Genomic DNA, 24,526 nt, shown 5'->3' with positions numbered 1-24,526 from the left:
TGCTGGTGCATCTACCTTTGAAAAGACAGTCGTTAAGGGCTAATGACAAGTGACTAGACCTGGCCCACACAGAAAAATGGGATGGCTGAAGTCTGGGGGTAAAGTCAGTTTTCTCCAAGGTCTCAGCACCAGGCTAGGGGTAGTGGAATTTCCCAGAAGAGAAACAAAGAAACCAGGTGTTGGTACAGCCCTTTACAACACAAATGCCAAGAAGTTGGGGAGGGAACTCACAGACACATAGGATGCTTGAGAAGGGGAGAGGAACAGAGGGTAAGGCTTTCACAGCAGAGAGGTCTTGTTTAAATAGAGGACCAGTTTAGGAAGAAGGGAACTGGCTGCACAGGAAGGAGAGACTCCATGATTTAGAGGACAAACCGTGTGCAGGAGGGGGTGATGCTATACTCTTTAGAGGACTCTGACCTAAGCCCAGAGAATGTTCACGAATAGTGAGGAAACTGGGGTGAGATAATGCATAGAGGTGTTTTCTTGTTTTGTCTGCATCTGTTCATTTCTTGTGCTGCTAAAGAGAAAGTGTGATTGTTTTTTGGAACCCTTACTAAGTCTAAGGAGCTCACAAAAGCTGATGCTCAAATAAATTTGTGTCTCTAAGGTGCCAGAAGCACTCCTTTTCTTTTTGTGGATACAGACTAACACGGCTGCTACTCTGAAACCTTACTAAGTCAGTGTACCTGTGATCACTATGGTGCCTCGCTGAAGAGGTAAACCTGAGTATCCACAATGTTGATGTTCTGGGAAAGGGAGTGCTCAAGTTACTAGGGAGTCTAGGGGGTCAGTACTGGTCTCGGGGCCTTGGCAGCTGGGGCACTGGACCTCATTTCTGTCAAGAGGTGGCAGACAGGGGACCTGGGCCCAGGAAACATGCATGAGTGGCCCAGGAAAGAACCAGTGTTGCGGCCTATTCAGCGTGAGGGAAGCTTAAGGGCACATGGACCCAGGATGGTGAGCGTGGGACCCAAATGCAGCAGCCTTCTGACTGTGCAGCTGGGAGGACTTCTGCCAGGGCTGTGTGACACTGACAAAAACATTGTATTTTCCTTTGTAATATAATGCAATGTTTCTTGCTGTTGGCCTAATGTATTTAACTAGGGTTGGAGACCTGTATAGTTCAGAGAGTTTGCTAGCATATGAACGCTACACTTAAACAATATACAGTGTTCTATGGATATTAGCTGTTCCCCATCTCCTGAGGCATGTTTCGTGCTTCTGACAGTCTAGCTAAGTTTAACCTGAGATTTATGTGATTGAAGCTGCAGGGAACCCTGAGCCATGGCGATTCTCGAGGGCTCTCTGAGTTCAGTCTTCACCATGCTCGCAATAAGCATCAAAATCTCCTGGCCATATCCACATAACTTGTTAACCTCCGGTCACAAAGTAATGTGATGCATCAGACACCTTCCAGTTGGCCTAAGGGGTTCCAGATTTGGCTCATGGCCACATATTATATTAATTGTTTCTAATAAACAACATATTTCGGGAGGGACATCATGCTTTTAATGATTTTTTCTGCATGTTGTTTCCTTTAGAGGAAACAGCAAGCAGGAACTTCACAAAATGAGCTCAGGCAACCATCACTGTAACTGCTAAAGCTGTTCATGCATCAAATCCCTGTATCTGAACACTAGAACTGGATGGAAAACAGATTTTCTGTCCTCTGAAAAATTTCAGTATTTTTTAAAAATCCTGAATTGGGACAAAAAAGCCAAAATTTTGAAAAATTTTGCAGAGAAATTCAAAAGAGAAAAATTGTTTCTAATCAGTAAATTCAAAATGCTGTGTTTTGATTTCAACCATTTTTGAAGTTTTATTTATATATATATAAATTTTTTAACAAAGCCATTTTGAAATGGAAAAGTTTTCATTTCCAACAAGCAGAAATGTTGTGTTTTGACATTTCAGATGATTTTTGTCCAAAATCAGTACAATTTCACAGGTAATTTGGGTTTAATCAAAACTGGATTTTCTTATGGAAAACTGTTTAGACTAAAACTTTTCAACCAGCTCTGCTGAACACCACTTGAACTGGAAGAGTTCAAATATGGCTCTGAAGTCAGACTTCACAAAGCGATCCTAGTTCTATAATGGGCCAAACCAAAATCCCATCTCTAAACATCCCATGACTTTGGGAAAGTTCAGAGTCAATCCACTTCCAAACTTAGTAGCTTGGGTCCGTCTCTAGAACATACCTTTATTCCTAAGCAGACCAAAAATGCATTAAAAGGGGTAATTAAATCAACTATTTTCCTGGAGTTTTTAATGAAACCTTGAAAACCTGTCACACTAACCAGTGCTGCGTACAGAGGAATAAAACCTGAGCTGCCATAAACTCAAAGAGGGCCAATGAAGCCAAAGTCATCTTCTGACTCTGAGTAAAGAGATTAATTCTGGGTTGTTGATGGCTAATGGCAATGCTGGCTCAGCAAACAAAAAGAGCAACTCTATAGGCTTGATCCAAAGCTCACAGAAGTCAATGGGAATTTTTGCATTGACTTCATTTGCTTTTGGATCAGATCTTACAGTAGTTTCCTGGGCAGGAGCATAAGAGCAAATGAAGGATCCCTATTGCCCTGCCCCTCTAGCATATCCACACAGGGTAGCCATAATTTGACCCATCGTTGGTGAAGTCTGTAAAGTGCTTTGGGATCGTGCAGAATGGAAGGGCTTTTTGGGGTTTAAACAGCTGGTAGTACTGATAATGATTGAACGTAGATAACGTAGAGATAGGTGAACTCTGACGAGTTTGGGTTTTGTGAACACCTCACACAATGTTTCCTGTCATTTAAACCCAGGTTTCCTTCCGGGGATGACTCGTACAAAGCCACACCCATTTCTCTAGATAAAGGGAAGCCTGGCTGGGTGCAGAGGCAGGTGTGGGGATGAGCAGTCACATGTCGTAGCCCTAAGACTGTACATGTGCTCTCTTCATTTTAAATCGGTAAGACGCACCGAGGGTAAGTGCAGTCTGCCATCAGCACTGGCAGCTTAAACTCTCTTCCCACAGAAGTCCCTACCCATATGGGGACACCATTACCACCTATGACTTCTCCTCTGTGGGTTCAAAAGGAGGAGGAAGGTGGTCCCATGTGGTTCCCAATGGCCCCCTTTCCTCTGCCCACAGGCAGGAGCATGAAGATACCCTAAAGACTCACATTCCCAGTTGCTTCCCTTTCCTGGGAAGGGCAAATTTAGATCTCCCAGTATAGCTCCTGGATCACTTTAGCACTCCCTGATTTGGATTTAGAGAGGCAGGGAGGGGTGGAGAACAATACTTCTCCTCTCCCTTTGGCTCCTGGCAGACCCTGAGCCCAGGACAAAGGGAAATGAAGATCCTTCTTTGCTTTGCTATACTGTGAGATCCTACAGGGAGAAGGGTGGGTTGGCAGATGTGGGGAGCAGGGTCATTCAGTGGGACCAACAGGACCCAAACAGGGACATTTCAATAGGAGCTATGCCCCTAAATACCATTTAAAATTTGGCCCATGGTTACCTGTAGTATGGTCACAATCTCCAGAGCACCACTCATGGCATGAGGTAGCTCTGCAGGCACACTACCCTCAGCTCCCTCTTAGGTCTCCCAGAGACTTTCCACAATCCAAAGTATTTAAAACAAGATACCTAGAGTCTAATTTATTGAGTCATTACACACAGTTTCTGGTGGAAGGCCCAGTCGCTTCCCTCTTGGCTAAGATATTACGCAGGGCTTGTGCTCAGTTTCTCCCTGATCCCTTTAAATTGCCCTAGACCAGTTCCAACCAGACTGGCAACACAGTCTTTTAAGAAACAGAACTCAAAAGAAAACCTTCATAATAAAATCCTTTGCTCAGGGGCGTCTCTACTGGGATGTGATCTTCCAGCCTTCCTCCAGAGGTTGGAGGTAGGGGCACCCCACCTCAGTCCTTCCCCCCCGACCTGTCTCTTCTAGTGTGTCCCCTGCCTTCCTACTTCCTGCATCTCCTCCAGCTCTGGCCTCTGCTTCACCCAAAGACTCTCCCAGGCATCTCCATTATCTACCCCAGAGGCCTGATTGGGTCACATGTTCATCTGCCTTTTCCTACCTGGCAAGGAAAGTTGGTGATGTCACAGGTGGGGCTGAGACCCATCTCTTCTTAAGGGCCAGCCTTCCTGTGACATTGCCATATTGGGTCAGCCCTATGATCCATTTAGTCCAGAATCCTCTCTCTGGCAGCCAGTATCCTGTTTGTCACAGGAAGATGCAAACCTGAGGATTTGAGCAAACAGGGCTCAAGAATGAAGGGAGTAGATGTGAGGGGAATCAGGACTGGTGTGTATGTGAGTGTAGAGAGTGGGTGGGCGGCATGCAGAGTTGGGAGAAGAGGGCCCAGGAGTGAGTGAGGGGTGTGGTGTGTGTAGGAGGGTGCTGGTTGCGGGCGATAGGCAGGAGTGTAAGTGGAGTTGGGCAAATACATTTAATAAATAAATAGGTACAGAATAATAATTAATAAAAAAACAGTGGACTTTTGAACACAGAGGACCAGATCCTTATTAGGTGTAAATCCATACAGGTCTTCTGAAGTTAAGGGAGCTATGTTGATTTACATCAGCTGAGGATTTGGCCCATGCTATATGAGTGGGTTTGAAATTAGACAAAACAATTACACCCTTCTCTGCTTGCAGTATATTATTCATTATTAGTAGTATTATGAGTTAGGAAGAGGAAGTAGCAGATATATCAAAAGAATGATGTGACGAGATAACGTAAAACTATAACATGCTGAAAATATTCAGATAAAACACAATTTGGTGCAACAGGAATAGTGTCTTCAGATTCTGAATTTGCTAAACATATATACTACAGTATGAGTACTGAATTAGCAACCGTCAAGGGAGAGGCGAAAAAAAAAAAAGAGAGATTTGCCACAGCAAAATGGAAAATGTCTCCTGACGTCCATTAAGCACAGTAATCTAATACTAACAGGGATAGTGTACGGAACTTATCTGGTCTGCTGTCTGATTCACTCTGCAGATACCTTCTTAAATCAATAGCACTCACATTGATTTTTCCAGCATACTGCATTCCAGTAAAAAGCAAAAAACAAAACCCCACAACCTAGGATGAGTCAGCTATTTCCTACTCTTGGGGCTCTTTGATGCTCTTTCATTTAGGAAAAAATACCCAGAAGCAGCAAAGTATACACAAATATTTGCAAATAATGAACCTGTCAGTTGTACCATCATATGATTTTGGAGTTTGTCACAACTCACAAACCAGAGTGTTGCAATTTACAGACTACAGTGGGTACGGCAGAGACAACAACCGGACAGACCCAAAATCCACAGAAGCCATACTGGTAAAGCTGTGTAGTGCAATTTAGGTGCCTGCCAGAGGGAGCAAGTAAGGCCCCACTTAACTGTCATGAGCTGGAGGTAGTCCATGTTGATCCCAACACATCAACACTCATAGGTGGGCCCTGTGGGCTCCTGCAACTTCTGCTATAGTTTAACCAGGGTGCTGCATGGCCTATTGGTCACAAGTTACTGCTGCCTGAGGTACCTTTTGCTTACCATCTTTTTAATCTAATAAATTAACAATACATTTTAATTTAGTATCACAAAGGACAACTTAATTTACTACATGCAGTGTAGTTGTAGGAGTGGCGGTCCCAGGATGTTAGAGAGACAAGGTAGGTGAGGTAATATCTTTTATTAGACCAATTTCTGTTGGTCTTTTCACAAAGCTATCACTCGGTGTTTGACCTATCAGTCCACATCCTTAAAGGAAACCTGCAGAATACTTTCAAAAGACAAGCCTGGAAGCTTAAACTCATAACTCTGCTAGACACTGACAATCATAGACTGAACAGAGACACTGGATTTATGGCTTATTACAACAATCTGTAGCCCACTAACCCCTCTTTTTGTCCTACGACTGCAGAGATGTTAACAGGCAATTCTACCTTGAATGGTCTCTAAGAATATATGCTAACTACGTCTGCTAAAAAAATCTTTTCCATTTTGCAGTTAGCTGTGACACTGGGAGTACCTTTCCCAGACCTGAAGAAGAGCTCTGTGTGGCTTGAAAGGTTGTCTCTCCCTCACCAACCGATGTTGGTCCAGTAAAAGATACTACCTCATCCATCTTGTCTCAACTTAAGTTACCCGTTTTCTCTCCCTTCAGCTGCAGCCCTAAATGCCCGCTCCATTAAATTCCATGAAATCAGTACATCAGTAATCTGTCTCTGTCTTGGAATTTCATATACATTTCAAGAAAGTTGCCAAAGATACACTGAGGTGCTTGTAAAAAAAAATATATATATAGCCCAAGGAAACAATTTAGAGGTCTTGAGTCAGACTTAAGTATAAATCTTCTTGGGTTCTCTCTGTTGTTTCTTTAGGACACTTTTTGATTGAAGACACAAGATAAATCCTAACCTCTATTACAATATGTCTTTCTCACAGTGCCTCAGTGTCTACTGCTGCACTTCCAGGCTTTGCACTCATATGTTTGCCTAATTATTGTGGGCTTGGGGTTGTCTGAGAAGTCAATGTTAAAACTCCAGTGCAATATAGAAAATGGTAGTGTTTATTGCTCTTTTCCAGTAGTCGTGCTATTTTAAGGCTTGGGGACAGGAACTGAGATGTATTACTACCCTCATCTCGGAATGTGAAGGCACAGAATGTATTCCTGTCCCACCTCCCAAGATTATTCATTAATAACAGCAATAGAGGATATAGAGCAGACTGTGTCCAGAGGCCTTTTGTGGGTAGTCCAGCATCCAAAATCTCATTCTCTTTTGCATTGTGAAGTAGACTTTCTAAGCCAATTGGAGAACAAATTAATAAACTCGGCCCAGGGGAAAGCAAAACATGCAAATGTTTTGGGAGTAATTTATAGTTATGGGCCCTGTTATCAACACATTGCTAAAAAGGATCTTTAACAGCTACTAAAACAGAATGATCTAAACCAGTGGTTCTCAAAGCCAGTCCGCCGCTTGTTCAGGGAAAGCCCCCGCCAGGCCGGACCAGTTTGTTTACCTGCCGTGTCCGCAGGTTCGGCTGATCACGGCTCCCACTGGCCGCGGTTCGCCGCTCCAGGCCAATGGGGGCTGCGGGAAGCGGCGCAGGCCAAGAGACGTACTGGCTGCCCGTCCAGCAGCCCTCATTGGCCTGGAGCGGCGAACCGCAGCCAGTGAGAGCCGCGATCGGCCAAACCTGCGGACGCGGCAGGTAAACAAACTGGTCTGGCCCGGCAGGGGCTTTCCCTGAACAAGCGGCGGACGGGCTTTGAGAACCACTGATCTAAACTATTCTTAGCTCTTTACAGAATTCTGTCTTTCATAGGCCTGAGTATTTCACTGTCCATTTTTATTATACTTGTTTGCTTTTTTAGTCCCTTTGCCTATACTAAATAACATGCATGTTGTCATAACACATGAACAGAGAAAGGCATGAATGGATTTGTGTCATATGAGTTTTCCCATTAGTGGCAAATATTAAGCAAGTTAGGTCATATTTTGTCATCAGATACACCACTGTAAATCTGGAGTAATCTGGGCTACATGGGCTTTGAGTGGTTGATTGACGTGTGAAGCAGGGGAGGCTTTAAGCGGGGGCAACTGCTTTGAGCCAGCAGCCTTATAAAAAGGCAGCCCGTGGTGAACCTACTGAGCAACGAACAGAGGAGACGTAAACAGAGGGAGTTTGCCTGGGAGGTGACCTAGGGAGAGCGCCCACAGAGTTTTTGCCTTTCAGGCTTTTGGGAACAGTAAATACGTTGTCTGATCAGGCTCTTGATACATTACAAGGAAGAAAATATGGATACTGAGGGATAGCTGTTGTGATCTGCACAGGATGTGCCATGTTTGTCTTTCTCCTGGAGGATAGGAGCGACTTGATCCATACAAAGTGCAAGCGGGTCTCTGTACTGGAAGAAAGGTTAAAGGACTGGAGGTTCAAGTCTCAACCCTGTATTGCATCAGAGAAAATGAAGACTTCCTGGACAGAAGTCAGGATTTGGTACTCTGAGTAGAGTGTGCCAAAGAATCAGAGAGGGCAGTGCAAGGGGGACTGAAGAACAGGAAAGAAAATTGGCAGTGCATGACCTCCAGAAGAAGGAGGAAGATAATCAGTGTACCCCCAACACAGATAGAGGTAAGCACCTGCTTTCAGGCTCTCTGCACAGGTACTACTGCTGAGAATGCCTTGGAAGAGTCATCTGAGGCAAGGGATCAGAAGGAGAATCTGTCAACTGGACAGCATGGGATGCATTGTCCTAGGAATGGGAGTTCCATGATCACCACTCCTAAGAGGAGGAGAAGTGTGGTGGTGGTCAGGGACTCCCACCTAAAGGGGATAGAGTCATCAATCTGCCATCCTGACCGGGAATCCTGAGAAGTGTGCTGCTTGCTTGGAGCTAGAATTCAGAATGTGATGGAGAGTCTGCCAAGACTCATCAAGCCCTCAGACCACTACCACTTCCTGCTTATCCATAGAAGCACCAACAGTACTGCCAAAAATGACCGTAAGCAGATCACTACAGATTACATGGTTCTGAGAAGAAGGATTAAAGAGTTTGGGGCACAAGTGGTGTTCTCATCCATGCTCCCTGTTGAAGGAAAAGGCCTGGGCAGGGACTATTAAAGCATGGAAGTAAAAGCATGACTACACAGATGGCACTGGTGAGAGGGCTTTGGTGTCTTCAACAATGAGCTGATGTTCCAGGAAAGAGGATTACTGTGCTGGGATGGGCTCCATGTATCAAATACTGGGAAGGGCATATTTGAACATTGTCTGGCTAACCTGATAAGAAGAGCTATAACTACATCTTATGGGGGATGGTGACAAAAATCTGGCCAATGTGCATCTACGCTCAAGCAATAACGTCAAGGGGAAGGAGCTAAATTCTGAAAAAGGGACGAGAAACCACAACTGCATTAAAGAGGCAAGAAGAAAAGCAACAAGACAGCCTGTAAAATAGTTGTGATATATGAAGACAATTATGACTTAATATGACTACTTACATGATTGAAGTACCAGCATTGAGGGATATAGTTTGTTCCAGAAGAATAAGTATGGGGGAAAAGGAGGAGGTGTCATGCTATATGTCAAGAATGTATACACTTGCTCTCAGGTCCAAGAGGAAGCGAGTGGCAGACCTACTGAGAGCTTAGGGTGAGAGAATAGTAGTGGAGGTGTTTTGGTGGGGGTCTATTATAGACCACCAAATCAAGAAAAGGAAGTGGATGGGGCATTCACAAGCAGGTAACACAAGATTAGCTACCACACATGAGCTAGTATTAATGGGGAAATTTAACTTCTCTGATATCTGTTGGAAAACTATCACAGCAAAACATAATTTGTGCTGCAAGTTCTCAGCATGTGTAGGAGACAATTTTCTGATCCAGAAAGTTGAGGAAACAACTAGGGGTCATCCATTTTGGATCTGGTGTTGACCAACAGGGATGAATTAGTTGCAAATGTGAAGTGTGAAGGTGGTCAGGAACTTGGGAGGAAGTGATCATGATCTGATGGAATTCAAGATCCTATGGAAAAGAGGACATGAAACAGCAAAACAAGGACATTGGACTTCAAAAAGGCAGACTTCAACCAGCTCAGAGAAATAGTAGGCATGGAAAGACCAATTAGGAAGAAAAGGAGTTGAAGGGGGCTGGCAGTTCCTAAAAGATGTAATATTAGAGGCTCGACATCAAGCTATTCCCATGCAGAGGCAAGATAAGAGCCACAGGAGGCCAATGTGGCTGCACAAGCAGTTCTTTAGCTATCTAAAAACCTAAAAGGATACATACAGGAAATAGAAGGAGGGGCATGTCACCAAGAAAGTATACATGGGAATAGTGTAAGCGTGTTGGGACAAACTCAGGAAAGCCAAGACAAAGAATGAGTTACAGATGGCAATAAATGTTACAGACAACAAGAAGGGGTCCTACAAAAGGAGGAGCCGGGAAAGTAAAGACCAGTCAGCCTGACCTCAATACGTGGGAAGCTATTAGAGCAATATACAAAACATTCAATTTGGGAATATCTGGAGGATGAAGGGTTAATCACTAGCAGCCAGCATGGATTTCCAAATCATGCCAAACCAGCTGGATTTGCATCTTTGACTGAGTAACTGGTTTGGTGTATGGGAGGATGCAGTGAACCCAATACACTTGGACTTTAGCAAGGCTTTTGACATAGTCCCACATGACATTCTGATAAGTAAGCTGGAGAAATGCAGGCTCTGTGGAACTACCATTAAGTGGATACATAATTGGTTAAACAACCGCAAACAAATAACTATCAATGGAATGACATCAGATTGGAGGGGATCTCAAGTGGGGTTGCACAGGGATCTGTTTTGGGTCTGGTGTTATTTAACATCTTTATTAATGACCTGGATGTAGGAATAGAGAGCATACTGATCACATTTGCAAATGACACAACGCTTGGGAGGGAGGAGGTTGCAAACACTTTGGAAGATACAGCTAAAATTCAAAGGGATCTTGATAAATTGGAGAGCTGGGTTATAGACAATAAAATGAAATTCAATGAAGACAAATGTAAAGTGCTACACTTAGGGAAGAAAAACCAAATGCACAAATACAGAATGGGGGATAATTGGCTTGACAGCAGCACTGCTGAGAAGGATCTGGGAATTGTGGTGGATCACAACCTCTACAAGAGTCAACAGTGTGATGCTGTTGCAAAAAAAAAAAAAGCAAATGCAATTTTAGGTTGCATTAACAGAAGCATAGCCTGCAAGTCACGGGAGATGATAATACCACTCTACTTGGTGCTGGTTAGGCTGAAGCTAGAGTACTGTCTTCAGTTTTGGTCACCAATATATAGAAAGGATGTGAAGAAACTGGAAAGGATCCAGAGGCAAGCAACAAAGATGATCAAAGGGACAGAATGCAAGCCGTATGAGCAAAGGCTGAAGAACTGAAAAAGAGGAGTTTGGAAAAGAGGTGATTAAGGGGGAACATGAAAGCAGTATTCAAATACTTGAAAGGTTGTCATAAAAAAAGATGGAGAACAGTTGTTCGCTGTTGCCACAGAGGGCAGAACAAGAGGCAGTGGGTTCAAAGTACAGCACAGCAGATGTAGATTAAATCTCAGGAAAATGTTCCTAACTGTAAGAACAATAGGACAATGGAACAGGGAGGTCATGGAAGCTCCTTCACTCAAGGTTTTCAAAAGAAAGCTGGATAACCATCTGTCTTTGGATGGTTGACACACAACAAATCCTGCATCTTGGCAGGAGGTTAGACTAGATGACCCTTGCAGTCCCTTCTATCCCTATGGTTCTATGACTCTATGCTGCCCCACAGTTTGGACTATTTGGATGTGAAGAGCAGTGCACACCAAAGTGCTGAACTTTAACTCCCCTGTGTGGACTTTGCGTCCATGAACTAAAAAGTTTCTGGTTCACATTAAAGTAATTCATTTACCTGATAAGTTGTTCAGGTTCACAGTGATGTGACTGGGAGCAGAATCTGGCCTGTCGTGTTTAGGGATAACTTTGCAGAGGTGTGGTGTTTTGCTTTGTTTTATTTACAAACCATTTCAGCCCAGCTGTGAGCTCTTCTACCTCAGAGAAAACCATATAATTTTAAACTAGAAAGTCTGTCACACTGCAGTGAGGATCTCAATAGAAGTTAGCCATTCCTACATCTATCTTAAAGAACGAGTAAGCAACTCTAGTTTCTAAACATACCTGATACTCCAAGAGGCTATTAAAGCTGGTGGTCCCATGGCAACCAAGATCATCATGAGGAAATACAGAAACTGAACTTTCGCATACACCTTTTTTTACACACTATCTAGTTTGAACTCAGTGTACAGCAAGACAATATGTGAGGTTAATAGACATTATTGCTTCCCATGCCAAGGGGGTTTCTTTCAGAAAATCAATATAATTGGATAGAGCAATATATTTCTAATATCCAGTAAATGAAATTTTAACCCAGAGTAGTAAATAATTACCCCCAACGTGGTACATAATTCCCATGCACATGGGTAATATTGTTATAGCTACTACTGTGAGCAGAGCTGGAAATTTCAAATTATGGAACAAGTTCTGTGTACCTGGGTTATAGGCTAAACTACCATAGGATATTATGGGGTATTTCATAATTATTTAGTAGCTTTATAGGAAATAGTGCTAACTTACTGTAATTCTACTTCTTTGCTATGTGATCACTTACATTTAGTAGAAGCAATAGTAGTTGAGGACACTCAGCACCGGGCAGGAGACACTTTCTACCTCGCAAGAACGGACCCTTGCCTGCACTATGAAAATGACCCAGTGCTGACAATAAGTGTCAATAAAAGATGCAAGTGATCCAGTTCTGAACACACTTAGCTGCAAATGTGGCCAAGGACAAACACTGTTCAGCATCATTTCAGAAACCATGGCTAAGCGCACGAGTCCTGATCACTACTTCCACTTCTGTTGCTCATATTCAGGTCCAAATTCTGAAAAACACTAAGGCCCAGATCCTTAGAGGTATTTAGGGTTAACTTCAGTTTAAATCAATGGCAGTTAGGCACCTAAATACATTAGAGGATCTGGGCCAAACCCCTCCCGGGATGCTGAGAATTCTCAATTCCTCTTGATATCAGCCTTAGAGATCTATACCTCATAAGATCAGTCATCAATGTGCAGCTTTGGCCTTCCCTCCTTTTAGCAGTTGCCCAAAAGGGAAGATACAACACCAAGGAATGCTCTAAATAAGAGGGAGTGAGCTGTATGGGCCAGATCCTGCAAACACTTATTCATGCAATTAGTTCCATTCAAAGCAATGGGACTAATTGCATAAGTACTGGTCTGAACAATTGGGATCTAAGCATGTGTTACCACATGCTGGTGATAGCATCTAGAAGTTGACAAGTAATGACTGCTTTATACCAGTGCTGCTAGGATACTTCCCTGAAGAGGAAAAAGTGGAGGGAAATTAATTCAAAGTATGAAAATGCATAGATAAGATGCACAGGTAGATAAGAATTAAAGCAACCAACCGTTCCTGGGGTGAGTTATCCATGGGCAAATATACTCATTGTTTATCTAGTTGTTGATTTTTATTCTAGGGAGATGGTGGAAAACCAGTGGGCAGAAACAAAACATGCATTAGCATAATGAGAAACAGTACCTGAACAGTACCTTTGATGGCAGGAGGAGTGTACACACTCTGCTTCCTCTGCTTAGGGGAGGCATTCTGTGACTAGGAATAAGAGAAAGAGGTTTAATAAACATAGAAGGAAAGTGTCAAACCATTTCCTGGGGAGGTGGGGGGAGGGGAGGGGAAATCAAGTCTGCTAGTTATCAGTTATGCAGTCTTTCTACATTGCCTCTTTTCCCAACATGGCTTGTATTGCTCACATACAATGTTTTCCCTCTGAGTTCCTATTAGTTCTGCTCCAGTCAGTGGTAGACAATCCAAATAATTATTATCTAATATGGTGGTGTGGTTATTCTGGATATGCTTCACATGTGTTACAGTAATATTTCATGTAGCACACCCTCTTGAATAAGGCATTTGCACTTCTGATAGAGAAATATCCATGTTACTTGGAAAACAAACTGGGAGATTTGCAATTCTGGGAACACTTTTCTTGCCTTGTGGAATATATATTGTTCCCCTTTCACCTGATTTCAGCCAACCCTATAGTAGATATGGGTCTGAAGTAGCCCCCAGAATCTGAATACATACCCACCTACACATACAAACTTTGTAGGCTGCGTTGATATCCAGAACTAATGCATCTTTATACCTTACAATTGATCAGAATTCACAAGGGTAACTGTATCTATGATAAGAGTTCTTCATAAAGAAGGCATGTTGTATGAATCAGATCCCAATTCCTGGGATGCCACCTACTTATATGAAAAGCCACGATTAGATACAAAGAGTTGTGTCTAAGGCCCTGCCTACACTTACCGGTAGATTGGCACTGCTGCAATGGATGCAGCGGGTGTTGATTTAGCAGATCTAGTGAAGACCCGCTAAATCGATGTCAGAGCACTCTTTGGTTGACTCCAATACTCCATCTCTATGAGAAGAGTAAGGGAAGTCGACAGGAGAGCACCTTCAGTCTACACAGCACGGTGTAGATACTGCGGTAAGTCAACCTAAGCCACATAGAATCATAGAATATCAGGATTGGAAGGGACCTCAGGAGGTCATCTAGTCCAACCCCCTGCTCAAAGCAGGACCAATCCGCAACTAAATCATCCCAGCCAGGGCTTTGTCAAGCCTGACCTTAAAAACTTCTAAGGAAGGAGATTCCACCACCTCCCTAGGTAACGCATTCTAGTGTTTCACCACCCTCCTAGTGAAAAAGTTTTTCCTAATATCCAACCTAAACCTCCCCCACTGCAACTTGAGACCATTACTCCTCGTTCTGTCATCTGCTACCACTGAGAACAGTCTAGATCCATCCTCTTTGGAACCCCCTTTCAGGTAGTTGAAAGCAGCTATCAAATCCCCCCTCATTCTTCTCTTCCACAGACTAAACAATCCCAGTTCCCTCAGCCTCTCCTCACAAGTCATGTGTTCCAGCCCTCCGCTGGACGTTTTCCAATTTTTCCACATCCTTCTTGTAGCGTGGGGCCCAAAACTGGACACAGTACTCCAGATGAGGCCTCACCAATGTCGAATAGAGGGGAACGATCACGTCCCTCAATCTGCTGGCAATGCCCCTACTTATACATCCCAAAATGCCATTGGCCTTCTTGGCAACAACGGCACACTGTTGACTCATATCCAGCTTTTCGTCCACTGTAACCCCTAGGTCCTTTTCTGCAGAACTGCTGCCGAGCCATTCAGTCCCTAGTCTGTAGTGGTGCATGGGATTCTTCCGTCCTAAGTGCAGGACTCTGCACTTGTCCTTGTTGAACCTCATCAGACCCATAACTTGGGTCAACTTACTGCGATAGTATAGATAAGGCCTCAAGTGCAGTTCTTTTCATTTCTGGGTAAAATAGGCCCAACTTTGTTTTAAAACAAGCCTGGATATAAAGACATGTTTTTCAGCATTAAAATAAAATAGCTTATACAACTAACATTCCATGTAAAATTGATACCCATATGGGAAATATATCTTTACATGAATTGAAAGAATGAAAGATTTGTTTTCATCATCATTAAGTAAAAGACATAGTGCAACCAAATAAATAAATAAATAGTAGAAGTGATAATCCAAAAGAAAAAAGCCTCCAAAAAAGTAATGTTCACACGTTCAATTCTAGAATAACTAAGAAATACTGACATTCATAAAAGCACACAAACAAACTGATGAGACCTCTTTTTTCCAATAGATTGTCACTGGATGACTGGCCAACAAAATGGCAGATGAAATTCTGTGTTGAGAAAGGTAAAGTAATGCACATTGGAAAATATTATCCCAATTATACATACAAAATGATGGGGTCCAATTTAGCTGTTACCACTCAGGAAAGATCTTGGAGTCATTGTGGATAGTTCTCTGAAAACATCCACTCAATGTGCAGTGGCAGTCAAAAAATCTAACAGAATGATAGGAACCTTTAGGAAAGGGATAGATAAAAACACAGTAAATATGATAATGCCACCATATAAATCCATGGTATGCCCATACCTTGAATACTGTGTGCAATTCTGGTTGTCTCATCTCAAAAAAGAGATATTAGAATTGGAAAAGATACAGAAAAGGGCAACAAAAATTATTAGGGGTATGGAACAACTTCCGTATGGGGAGAGATTTAAAAGATTGGGACTCTTCATCTTGGAAAAGAGACGACTAAGGGACAATATGATAGAAGTCTCTAAAATCATGAATGGTGTGAACAAAGTGAATAAGGAAGTATTATTTACCCCTTCACATAACACAAGAATCAGAGGTCATTCAATGACATTAAGAGGCAGCAGGTTTAAAACAAACAAAAGGAAGTATTTCTTCACACAGTGCACAATCAAACTCATTGCCGGGGATGTTGTGAAGGATAAAAGTATAACTGGATTAAAAAAAGAATTAGATAAGTTAATGGAGGATAAATCCAGCAATGGCTATTAGTCAAGGTAATCAGGGATGCAATCCCATGCTTTGGATTTCCCTAAGCCCCTGACTGCTAGAAGCTGGGACTGGACAAAAGAGGATGCATCACTCAATAGTTGTCCTATTTTGTTCATCCCCTCTGAATCATTTGGCATTGGCCACTGTTGGAAGACAGGATACTGATCTAGAAGGACCATTGGTCTGACCCAGTATGCCTGTACTTATGTTCTTATTGAAACTCTCCTAAAATAATAAAGAGTTTAAACATTCAAATTACATGCTTTTAGTTGGGCTTGATGTGAGGGAATTCTGCTGACACTACGGCCTTGTCTACACTCAAAGATTGTACTATACCAGTATCTAACTAATATGTATCTATACCTGAATAGCTAAAGTTATTGTGTGGATTTAATTATACTGGTATAAAAGTGTCTATACCCATCTATTTTATTCTGTATAGAAAGGGGACTAAGCTATATTGGTATAAGCCCCCTTTAAATGGCATAACTACATCTATATTAGGAGTTGTACAAGGTATATCTATTTTCATAAAATGTCACATCACAGACCAAAACAATTATAGAGGTACAAAAACTGGGTAGACCAGGCCTAAGAGAACTATTCTTTGATCTTATCAATTTCCTATTGTTTTTTATCATAGTGATGTAATGGAAATTCATCCTTAAGTTCACTTGAAAGGCCTCTTTGTATTTCTCTGGGTGTCTGAGATTGTATTTTCTAACAGATCTAGTCTTTCAACAGACATTAATTTAAGTTGGCTCGTAGGAAAAACACTTTCACATAAATATGACCAATACTATTATCCTGTTGTATCATAATGGATGGAAAGATGCTGTTTATGAATAAAACATTTGTTGTATTCAAAGAGAGCTATTTACACCAGTGTGTGACATGCTGTTGATCCTCACCACAGCAAGGCTTCAGAAGTCTGTATTTGGATCTAAGTCTGAAACAGTACTGCCCATTGCTATTTAAAGCAGTGCTTGCTTCCTTAAAACACCATAACAAGAGAAAGAGATCGAGGTGAGGGTTTGGGGGCAAAAGAGATGGAACTGGAGGAACAAACCTTAGACTTCATTGCAAACTTAATACTTGAGCTAATATTCACTGAAGTCAATGGAAAGACTAATTGCTTTCAATGAGTACTAGTTCTAGCCCTGGTACAGAATTAGAAAGGAAGCTTGCAATCCCTAATCTCCCCTGTACTAATGAATGGCGTTTGCTGTGCTCATTAACCTGAATAGAGACTAATGGAGAAACTGACCAGAACTAAAGGAGCAACAGGTATTTGTACAAAGCCATTTATCTAGAAGCTTCGTCCATGAAAAGCTGTGTCAGTTACGGAAGCCTGATAATATAAACAATTGTATAAGCCAGCAAAGCAAGAATTAATATATTTCAAAATAGTTGTTAAACAATAGCCCACTATTTAAAAAATGTAACTAACTTACTTCTCCTTGTGAGTTGTTCTTTCTCTTCTCATCTATTTCTATAAAAGGGAAAAGATTCAATTAGAGAAAAGGGAGTACCAAAAACTTGTTTTTTCCAGGGTAAATATTGTGGACCGTATTCTGATCTCAACAGTATTTCCACTGTAAATAAGGAATAATTCCACTGATTTACAGCTTTCCCCTAGCCTTTGTCTGTCCTGTAGGCCAAAGAGATCAACACCCTTTAAACATATAAGTGCTTTGGCCAGATTTCCAGAAGTGCTCAGTACTCAACAGCTCCTCTTCAGAACACTAGGCAATGAGCTCTTTTGAAAAATCTGTCCCTTAGATTGTAAGTCCTTGGGACAGGAACTTCACCTTCTTTTATGTTTGCAAAACACCTAGTAGTTTATGGGCACAACTAGAAATTAATTAATAATCATTAATACCAACTACAAGCTGTTAAATTATTAATATAACAGCAAAATGACATCACTGAAGAGTACCTTATAATTATACATAAAATTAGCAATTCTAATATAATTATTTCTAAATTTACAGTTTAAAAGTTTCATGATAGCACACTGGTTTAGGGTCAGAAGTGACCATGGAGTGTTTCTTGTTTTTACATAGTGCTTTTGGTTAATTTACATGGTATATACTGCCTCCATCAACAACCTAAATTTAGTACTTCTAAAGAAAGTAAATACCTCCTATAATTTATTTGTTACACTGTGCAATGTTGTACATGGGATAGGAGGTCAATCGCTTCCTATCACTTAGTTCCAATCAGTTTATGCCCTGTTGCATAAGAATTAATTACCTTTCTATTGTCACGACTTGCATGTTGTTAATGGTCAAGGATGATTTTCCAATTACTACACTATCCACTGGGCAAGACCTTTGATGCCACATAATTACAGAGCTCTAAAATAAAGTGACACTAAAATAGAGTGCGACAAATCTCTCACCATCAAAACACATGGGCCCCACCCTAAGATCTTCAATCCTAAAATGCCCCTGTGCACTTCCCACTAAAGTCTGGTGAATTTGTGCATGTGCACCTGAAGAGAAAATAGGGCCCAGTGTGTGTGTGAGAGAGAGAGAGAGAGAGATTATTGTATTAGAGCCAGGAAGAATTTATTTATTTAATTAATTTTTAATAGTGTTTTCTATGGTGCTCATCTCTTTGGTGTCTGAGAACTGCACAAACATTAACTGATTAATTGCAATTCCTCCACATATGACTTTATAAGACATGCATTAAAGTACTGATATTCCAGTGTGTAAAGGAGGAATTAAAACAGGCCCTAAATAATTAGAGTTCATTACTAAAGAAGGGGGCAGCCTTGGGCCAGCAGAAAGGGCGCTAGGCTCAGATTCATGGGGCCTGTTCCTGCCATTGGCCTGTTAGGTAACTGAAAAATAACTTATCCCAGGTCACACATCTATAAAATCATAGAATCATAGACTCATGGAGATAGTGACACTTACACTTCTTCATAAAGCACTTGGAGAGCTAAAGATTGAAAACACTAAATAGAAAATCATTAATGCTTTCTGTGGGTGAGAGATTTCAATGGGAATTGAGTGTGTCAAGGGATTTTCATGATCAGGACCCTGTGTTTCATTTTGAGCTAGAGTTTGAATGAAGCCAAAGGTCAGTGAAAGCTGAGTTTGGTGACATTCCATCTTAAATCTGCTCAGGATTGTGAATTTTCGCCTCAAAACTTGAGCTGAGCCTTGGGCTGGGAACAAAACCTGCAACCAGTAACATTTTGTCTGGTTTCAAGTTTCAGCACTTAAGGTTTGCACAGTTCTAATCAACAGAGCCTGCACTTTTGCAGTTCTTTTCAGCAGGGTCACATTACACCTATCAGCAATGGACATTGCTGCTAAACTAGCCTGTTCACCTTACTCACAGCAGCACTTACACTGAAGTTAGTAATATGAACAGGATTTGACCCTGTTTGGGTTTAGAAAAAACCACATAGTTGCTATTATGCAATCAGCACCAAATATCCAGCATAGCACCTATGTGAAAATTTGGGAATGCACAAAATCCATTTGATTACTTTTTAATTAAGTCACTGAAATCATATGACTTGATTGTGTTTGCAATTTCAATAGAGTGGGGAGATCAGGACCCGGAAAGGAGGGGCTCCAGCTTAGAGTTAAAGGAGACAGGCTTGGAGAAGCAGCTGCAAACAGTGCATTCAATGAGCTGAGAGGTGAAGGGAAGAAAGGAGAGGGAGCCATGGTTGGAGAGGCAATGGTGATGGAGATTAGTTGCCAGGAGGAGTTGAATCAATGGGACAGATAGACAGTTTGGTGGAAGAGAGTAGAGCATAAACTTTAGCCTTTGTGTAAGGGAGAAAGAAGGGGGCGGGGAAAAGAGAAGTTACAATTGATATGGTCAATCTCAGTCAGTGAGATCTTCCTCAGAGAGGAAGGATGGGGCAGAAGGTATTATGGGGATGCTGACGGTATAGGAAAGAGGCGGGAGTTGTGGGTGAAGGAATGAACGCAGATGGAGAAATAGAGCTGTTTGGCAAGGAATACCGAAGAACTGAAGAAGGGGAAAACAAATGTATAGGTAGAGGTAGCATATATAGTAGAGGTAGTAAAGGGACAAGCGGATAAGGCCTGGTCAACATGCAGCCTGATGGCCACATTGTCCCAGGAGTTCCCACAAATGAGTTCAGCTGCATGACCCTAGGAGCAGAGGAAGTGGACGGTGGGAGTGAGCCATGGGTGAAAGGATGGAGTTTTTTTGGTGAGAAAGAAGGGCAAAGGAGTGGAGAGTGAAGTGGAGTGAATGAGCAACTGAGGGCTAATCTACGTGGGGAAATTAACCAGCAGAAGTATACCAGTGTAATTATAGTGCTATAGTTATACCTACATGTAACCCCTCGGGTAGACAATTTGATTTAAGAATGAGTGCCTTTTTCTGAGTTAGCTTATGTTGCTTTGAAAGCAATATAAGCTGTATCGGGGGAAAAGGCACTTGTATTCCCAATTAAGAGTTTCTACATGATGAGTTTTACTGGTATAACTACAGTGGTATAATTATGCTGGTATAGTTCTGTCAGGAAACTCCCTCACGTAGAAAAGACCCAAGTCATTAGAGAAATGGAAGAAAAGGCAGGCAGGAGGGGGAAGAGTATGATCTTTGTGAACTAACTGAACCAGACATCTCTTAGTCTCCTTAATAAAAAGCCAAGTGAATGACAGAATTTAATATACTGTGGATTGTTATGGTGACTTGATATTAATTGCTAAATCCCCATGAACTCAGTTAATAGTGGGTAGCTTGATATCATTACTAAATTGCTCTTTGGGTGCTCTCTCCCCTTGAGAGAGTTCAAGGAATGATTTAAAACAAATCATAAATATTGGAGCTCATTAATAATGAGAGGTGAAATCCTGGCCCCACTGAGGTTAATGACAAAACTAAAGTGGGGCCAGGATTACACCCAAAGTCTGTTATGATAATACAGAAAAAGACATTTATTTGGACTCACATTTAATACCCTGACAATTACCTCATTAAGAATGAAAATCATTTTGGCCAGGCTTTTAGGAATTGAAATTCAGGCTATTTACACCTGATATAATTTCCCTTACAGATTCCATCGCACTCTGTTATTTGTAAGTATTTTTTATGTCAGTCCATGTTCTTCCATCATACAACTATACATCATTTTATTACATTTTAAATCTGAACATATGACATTTTTCCATACTGGCTTTTAATATGGCATATTAGAAATGGATTTGGATAGCTGGGAAAAGATCTGTATGTACCCAAGATATTTTAAGGCAGATGCACTTGAAATTAATGGTGAAGGTTTGCTTTGATTTTACCACACCTGTGCTGAGGAAAGGTGGAAAGAGTTTGTCGACTCTTAGCTACAATGTTTCAATAACATTGGAAGCTCAAGGGATTCTAAGTTCATGTGAATTAAGTAAAGCTCAGTCTCTGGCAGAGTAAACAAAGACTTCAAATATAGGGCTTCACTTTGCTCAGTGGTTTTACAAAGAGCAGTGTTCCATTTTTATAAACCCAGGGCTCGAACCTGAAGCCCTGGGATGGGCACTTTTATCAGTCTATCTACATAAATAACAGTATTACATAAGGCCTGATCCTGAAGTGAGATTCATGGAGGTAGATCTCTGCACTTTTGTGAAGCTCCGTTGAAATCAAGGGGGGTACAGCCAGATGCAGGACTTTGGCCGCCCAGATCCCGTTTCAGAATCAGAGTCTTGCTCACTGCAAACTCCCACTCACTTTCACAGGCATTTGAAGGAAAGCTGCAAAATTTGGCCCAGTGACATTTCTGCAAGGTGGAGGGAGATGCACTGGGGAATTCTTTTACTGAAAGTCCTTCAGAGCAGATCAATTTCTAATGCTTGTTAGCACAGACATATCCTCATACCCACATCATCATGCAGTTAGTTGAGTTACACCAGAGCCACCCTGTTATAAAAGAGGTCAGAAGCTGGCCATGCTCTGGGTGGCAGTCAGAACGACCACAGCTATATCGGATTATCAGTTTCCCAGCAAATCCCTATTAGTTTTGCAAAGAAACATGACCATACTGTGCAGAGAGCAACGTGGTCTCTTTAGAATGAGAATGGAGACAGGAAACATGAGCATTACACATCTGCCTCCCTTCCCTCTTCTCTCATCGGATAGACTTAATGCACTCACGGCGACTGTGCAGGGCATGAGGTGACATATTATAAATGACTTGGCCTCTGATCTCACCAGTGGGCTCCCCAATGGAGTCATCCTGCAAAATCATATCTCGTCAGACTAAGTAATCTTCTTCCTCCTCCAGTCGTAAGAACAAATAAAAACCTCTGCTCCAGTTTTCAGTCATAAACATGGAAGGCAGAACAGGTTGCAGAGATAGGGTGACCAGATGTCCCGATTTTATAGGGACAGTCCCGATATTTCGGGCTGTGTCTTATGTAGGCACCTATTATCCCCCACCCCCTGTCCCAATTTTGCACATGTGCTGTCTGGTCACCCTATGCAGAGAGCAGCTGCCAGCACAGAAAAAGCTCGGTGAGTGGCAGGTATAATTGCTGAGAAATGTGTGTGTGTGCTCAGAAAAAAACCTGCAGTTCACTCTACTCCACTAGGAGGCACAATCAGGTCACACTAGACTCTCCCGGCAGCCTTGCCCCTTGCAATATTTCTGTACAACAAAGGATCAGTTTCTGCCCTGGGTTCAGCCTGGGCAGCCCAACTGTTTATAAAATAGCAGCGAGGAAGGATGTTGCTGTTATGGCACTGGACTCGGACTCAGGAGCTGAGCTGGTTGAAACTGTTTTTTCCGCCCCCCAGTGAAAAATTTTCATATTTCAAAAATTTTCATTTAATTTTGGTTGGGTTCATTCGTTTTACTTTGGAGATTAAAATCGTACTCTCTTACTTCTTTAATTTCAACACCCTTTTCCCTTTAGAAAAGGGAAAGGAGTGAAAGAGTGAAACAAAGTGGAAAATAAAGCACTTGTGGTTACTTTCTAATTTGCCCCCCCCCAAGAAAAAAGGCATTGTCACTTTGTGCTTCTTTCTCTCATTTAAAGAGACAGACCATCCAAAATGAGAGAAAGTGCTACTTTGAAAAGGAAAAGTGCTACTTCCATTCATTTTTACCTTGTTAAAACATTTCCTCCCCCACCCCCCAGTTTTCTAGCAGTAACAGGGAGAGAGGGGAATAGGGGTCTGAGCGAAGAACCCTGAACATGCCCAATTCATGTGGTGTTTAGAGGACAGCATTAATATTACAGGAAAACAGGGCTTAATTTATAAAGAACAAAATAACTGTAAACTCTTAAAAAGCTGAGGGTGTATTCATTACTTTGATCAACATGCAACTCAATGTTAATGGCACTCAGAAACCTAATCCTCAGAGGCAAGACCTACATTTTTTACTCCAAAATAAATTAGTTATTTCATCAGTTTAGTCAGTAGGACTTGTTGAAAAAATTCTGTTGAAACTGTTTTTATATGGAAAATTGGGTTTTGACCCCCAAAAAGTTCATTAAACGTTTCTGCTTTATTTGGAAAAGGTAGTTTTGTTACTGAAAAACCATAAACTGAAAAGTAGTTTTAGGCCGAAAAACAAAACCTTTCACTTTTTGGCTGAAATTTTTTGTTTTTGTTTTGACTAAAAGGTCAAATTTTCTGAGCAGCTCCAATCATCCGTCTATTTGCTTCTGAAGCAGCTGCATTCCTACTGCGCTATTCCTTTTGGTCTTGGCTTTTTCCTTTTCGCTGTCCAGGCAGGGAGAAGTGCCTGCATACACAACTACTGCAAGAGAAGACACAGTGGAGCTAACCAAGGTGACGGAGCCCCAGAGAAATGGGTCTGCATAGCTGATGGCTGGTTTGGGTGCACAATGGATATGGTGCTAATGGTCTGGAGCATCCCTCAAGCCCTTTTTACACACACATCCCTCCACTGCTACACAGACAAGAGGCTCAGCCACCAGTCTGTGGTGCCATCCTTTGATCCTCCTCCAGATATGCCCACTTTTCAATAGGGCTGGGGGAATTATCAGCTGGAGGGTTTCTGGCTTCTTTGCAGTGCCGGCGCTAGGCCATTGGGGGCCCTGAGCAGAAATACCCGCTCCCCCATATACACACACCACACATACTAATAATTAATAGGGGGCCCCCTTGAGCGGCTCAGGGCCCTAAGCAATTGTATAGTCTGCTTAGGCCTAGCGCCCGCTCTGCTACTTTGTGACACTGGAACAAGCAAAGCAGGTGGAACAGAGCCAGGAATGTGGCTCATTATGTGAAACGTTACATTGGAAGGGATTTTAAATCTTAAACTAGTGAGAAATCAAACCTTGTTGCTCCTGGAAACTCGTTCAACCAGTTTTTGTTTCATTAGTATTCACTTGTCAAAATTTCTCTGTAGCAAAATAATGCCATGTCTATCAGCAAATATGAATTGATTATTTTTTATGTGAAATAAATGGACCAAATGCTGATGTCTGTGCATTTGACTTGTGCTGAAATTTTATCATTTTCTTAGGTGGAA

The 24,526-nt window shown here is 41.9% G+C and overlaps 1 protein-coding gene across 7 annotated transcripts in view; it reads right to left on the bottom strand.

Annotated features, from left to right (window-relative positions):
* The window catches only part of PPP1R1C (protein phosphatase 1 regulatory inhibitor subunit 1C), an 84,099-nt gene that overhangs the window by 31,757 nt on the left and 27,816 nt on the right, over window positions 1-24,526 (bottom strand). For 4 of the 7 annotated variants that reach the window (XM_074966859.1, XM_074966857.1, XM_074966858.1 and 1 more), the window contains exons 3-4: window positions 17,484-17,521; window positions 13,139-13,199 (exon numbers count right to left, since the gene is read on the bottom strand). The exons of 1 other annotated variant lie outside the window; for it this stretch is intronic. In XM_074966859.1, the coding sequence (XP_074822960.1) occupies window positions 13,139-13,199; window positions 17,484-17,521 (99 nt within the window). Of the gene's footprint in view, window positions 1-13,127; window positions 13,200-17,483; window positions 17,522-24,526 lie in introns of all 7 variants that reach the window. 2 more of the 7 variants (XM_074966863.1, XM_074966862.1) reach the window with 2 other exon arrangements.

The sequence above is a fragment of the Natator depressus genome, chromosome 11, assembly GCF_965152275.1.
Source record: "Natator depressus isolate rNatDep1 chromosome 11, rNatDep2.hap1, whole genome shotgun sequence".
Taxonomy (NCBI): Eukaryota; Metazoa; Chordata; order Testudines; family Cheloniidae; genus Natator; species Natator depressus.
Note: the sequence above shows the minus strand (reverse complement) of the source record. Positions and strands in the feature narration are given on the sequence as shown.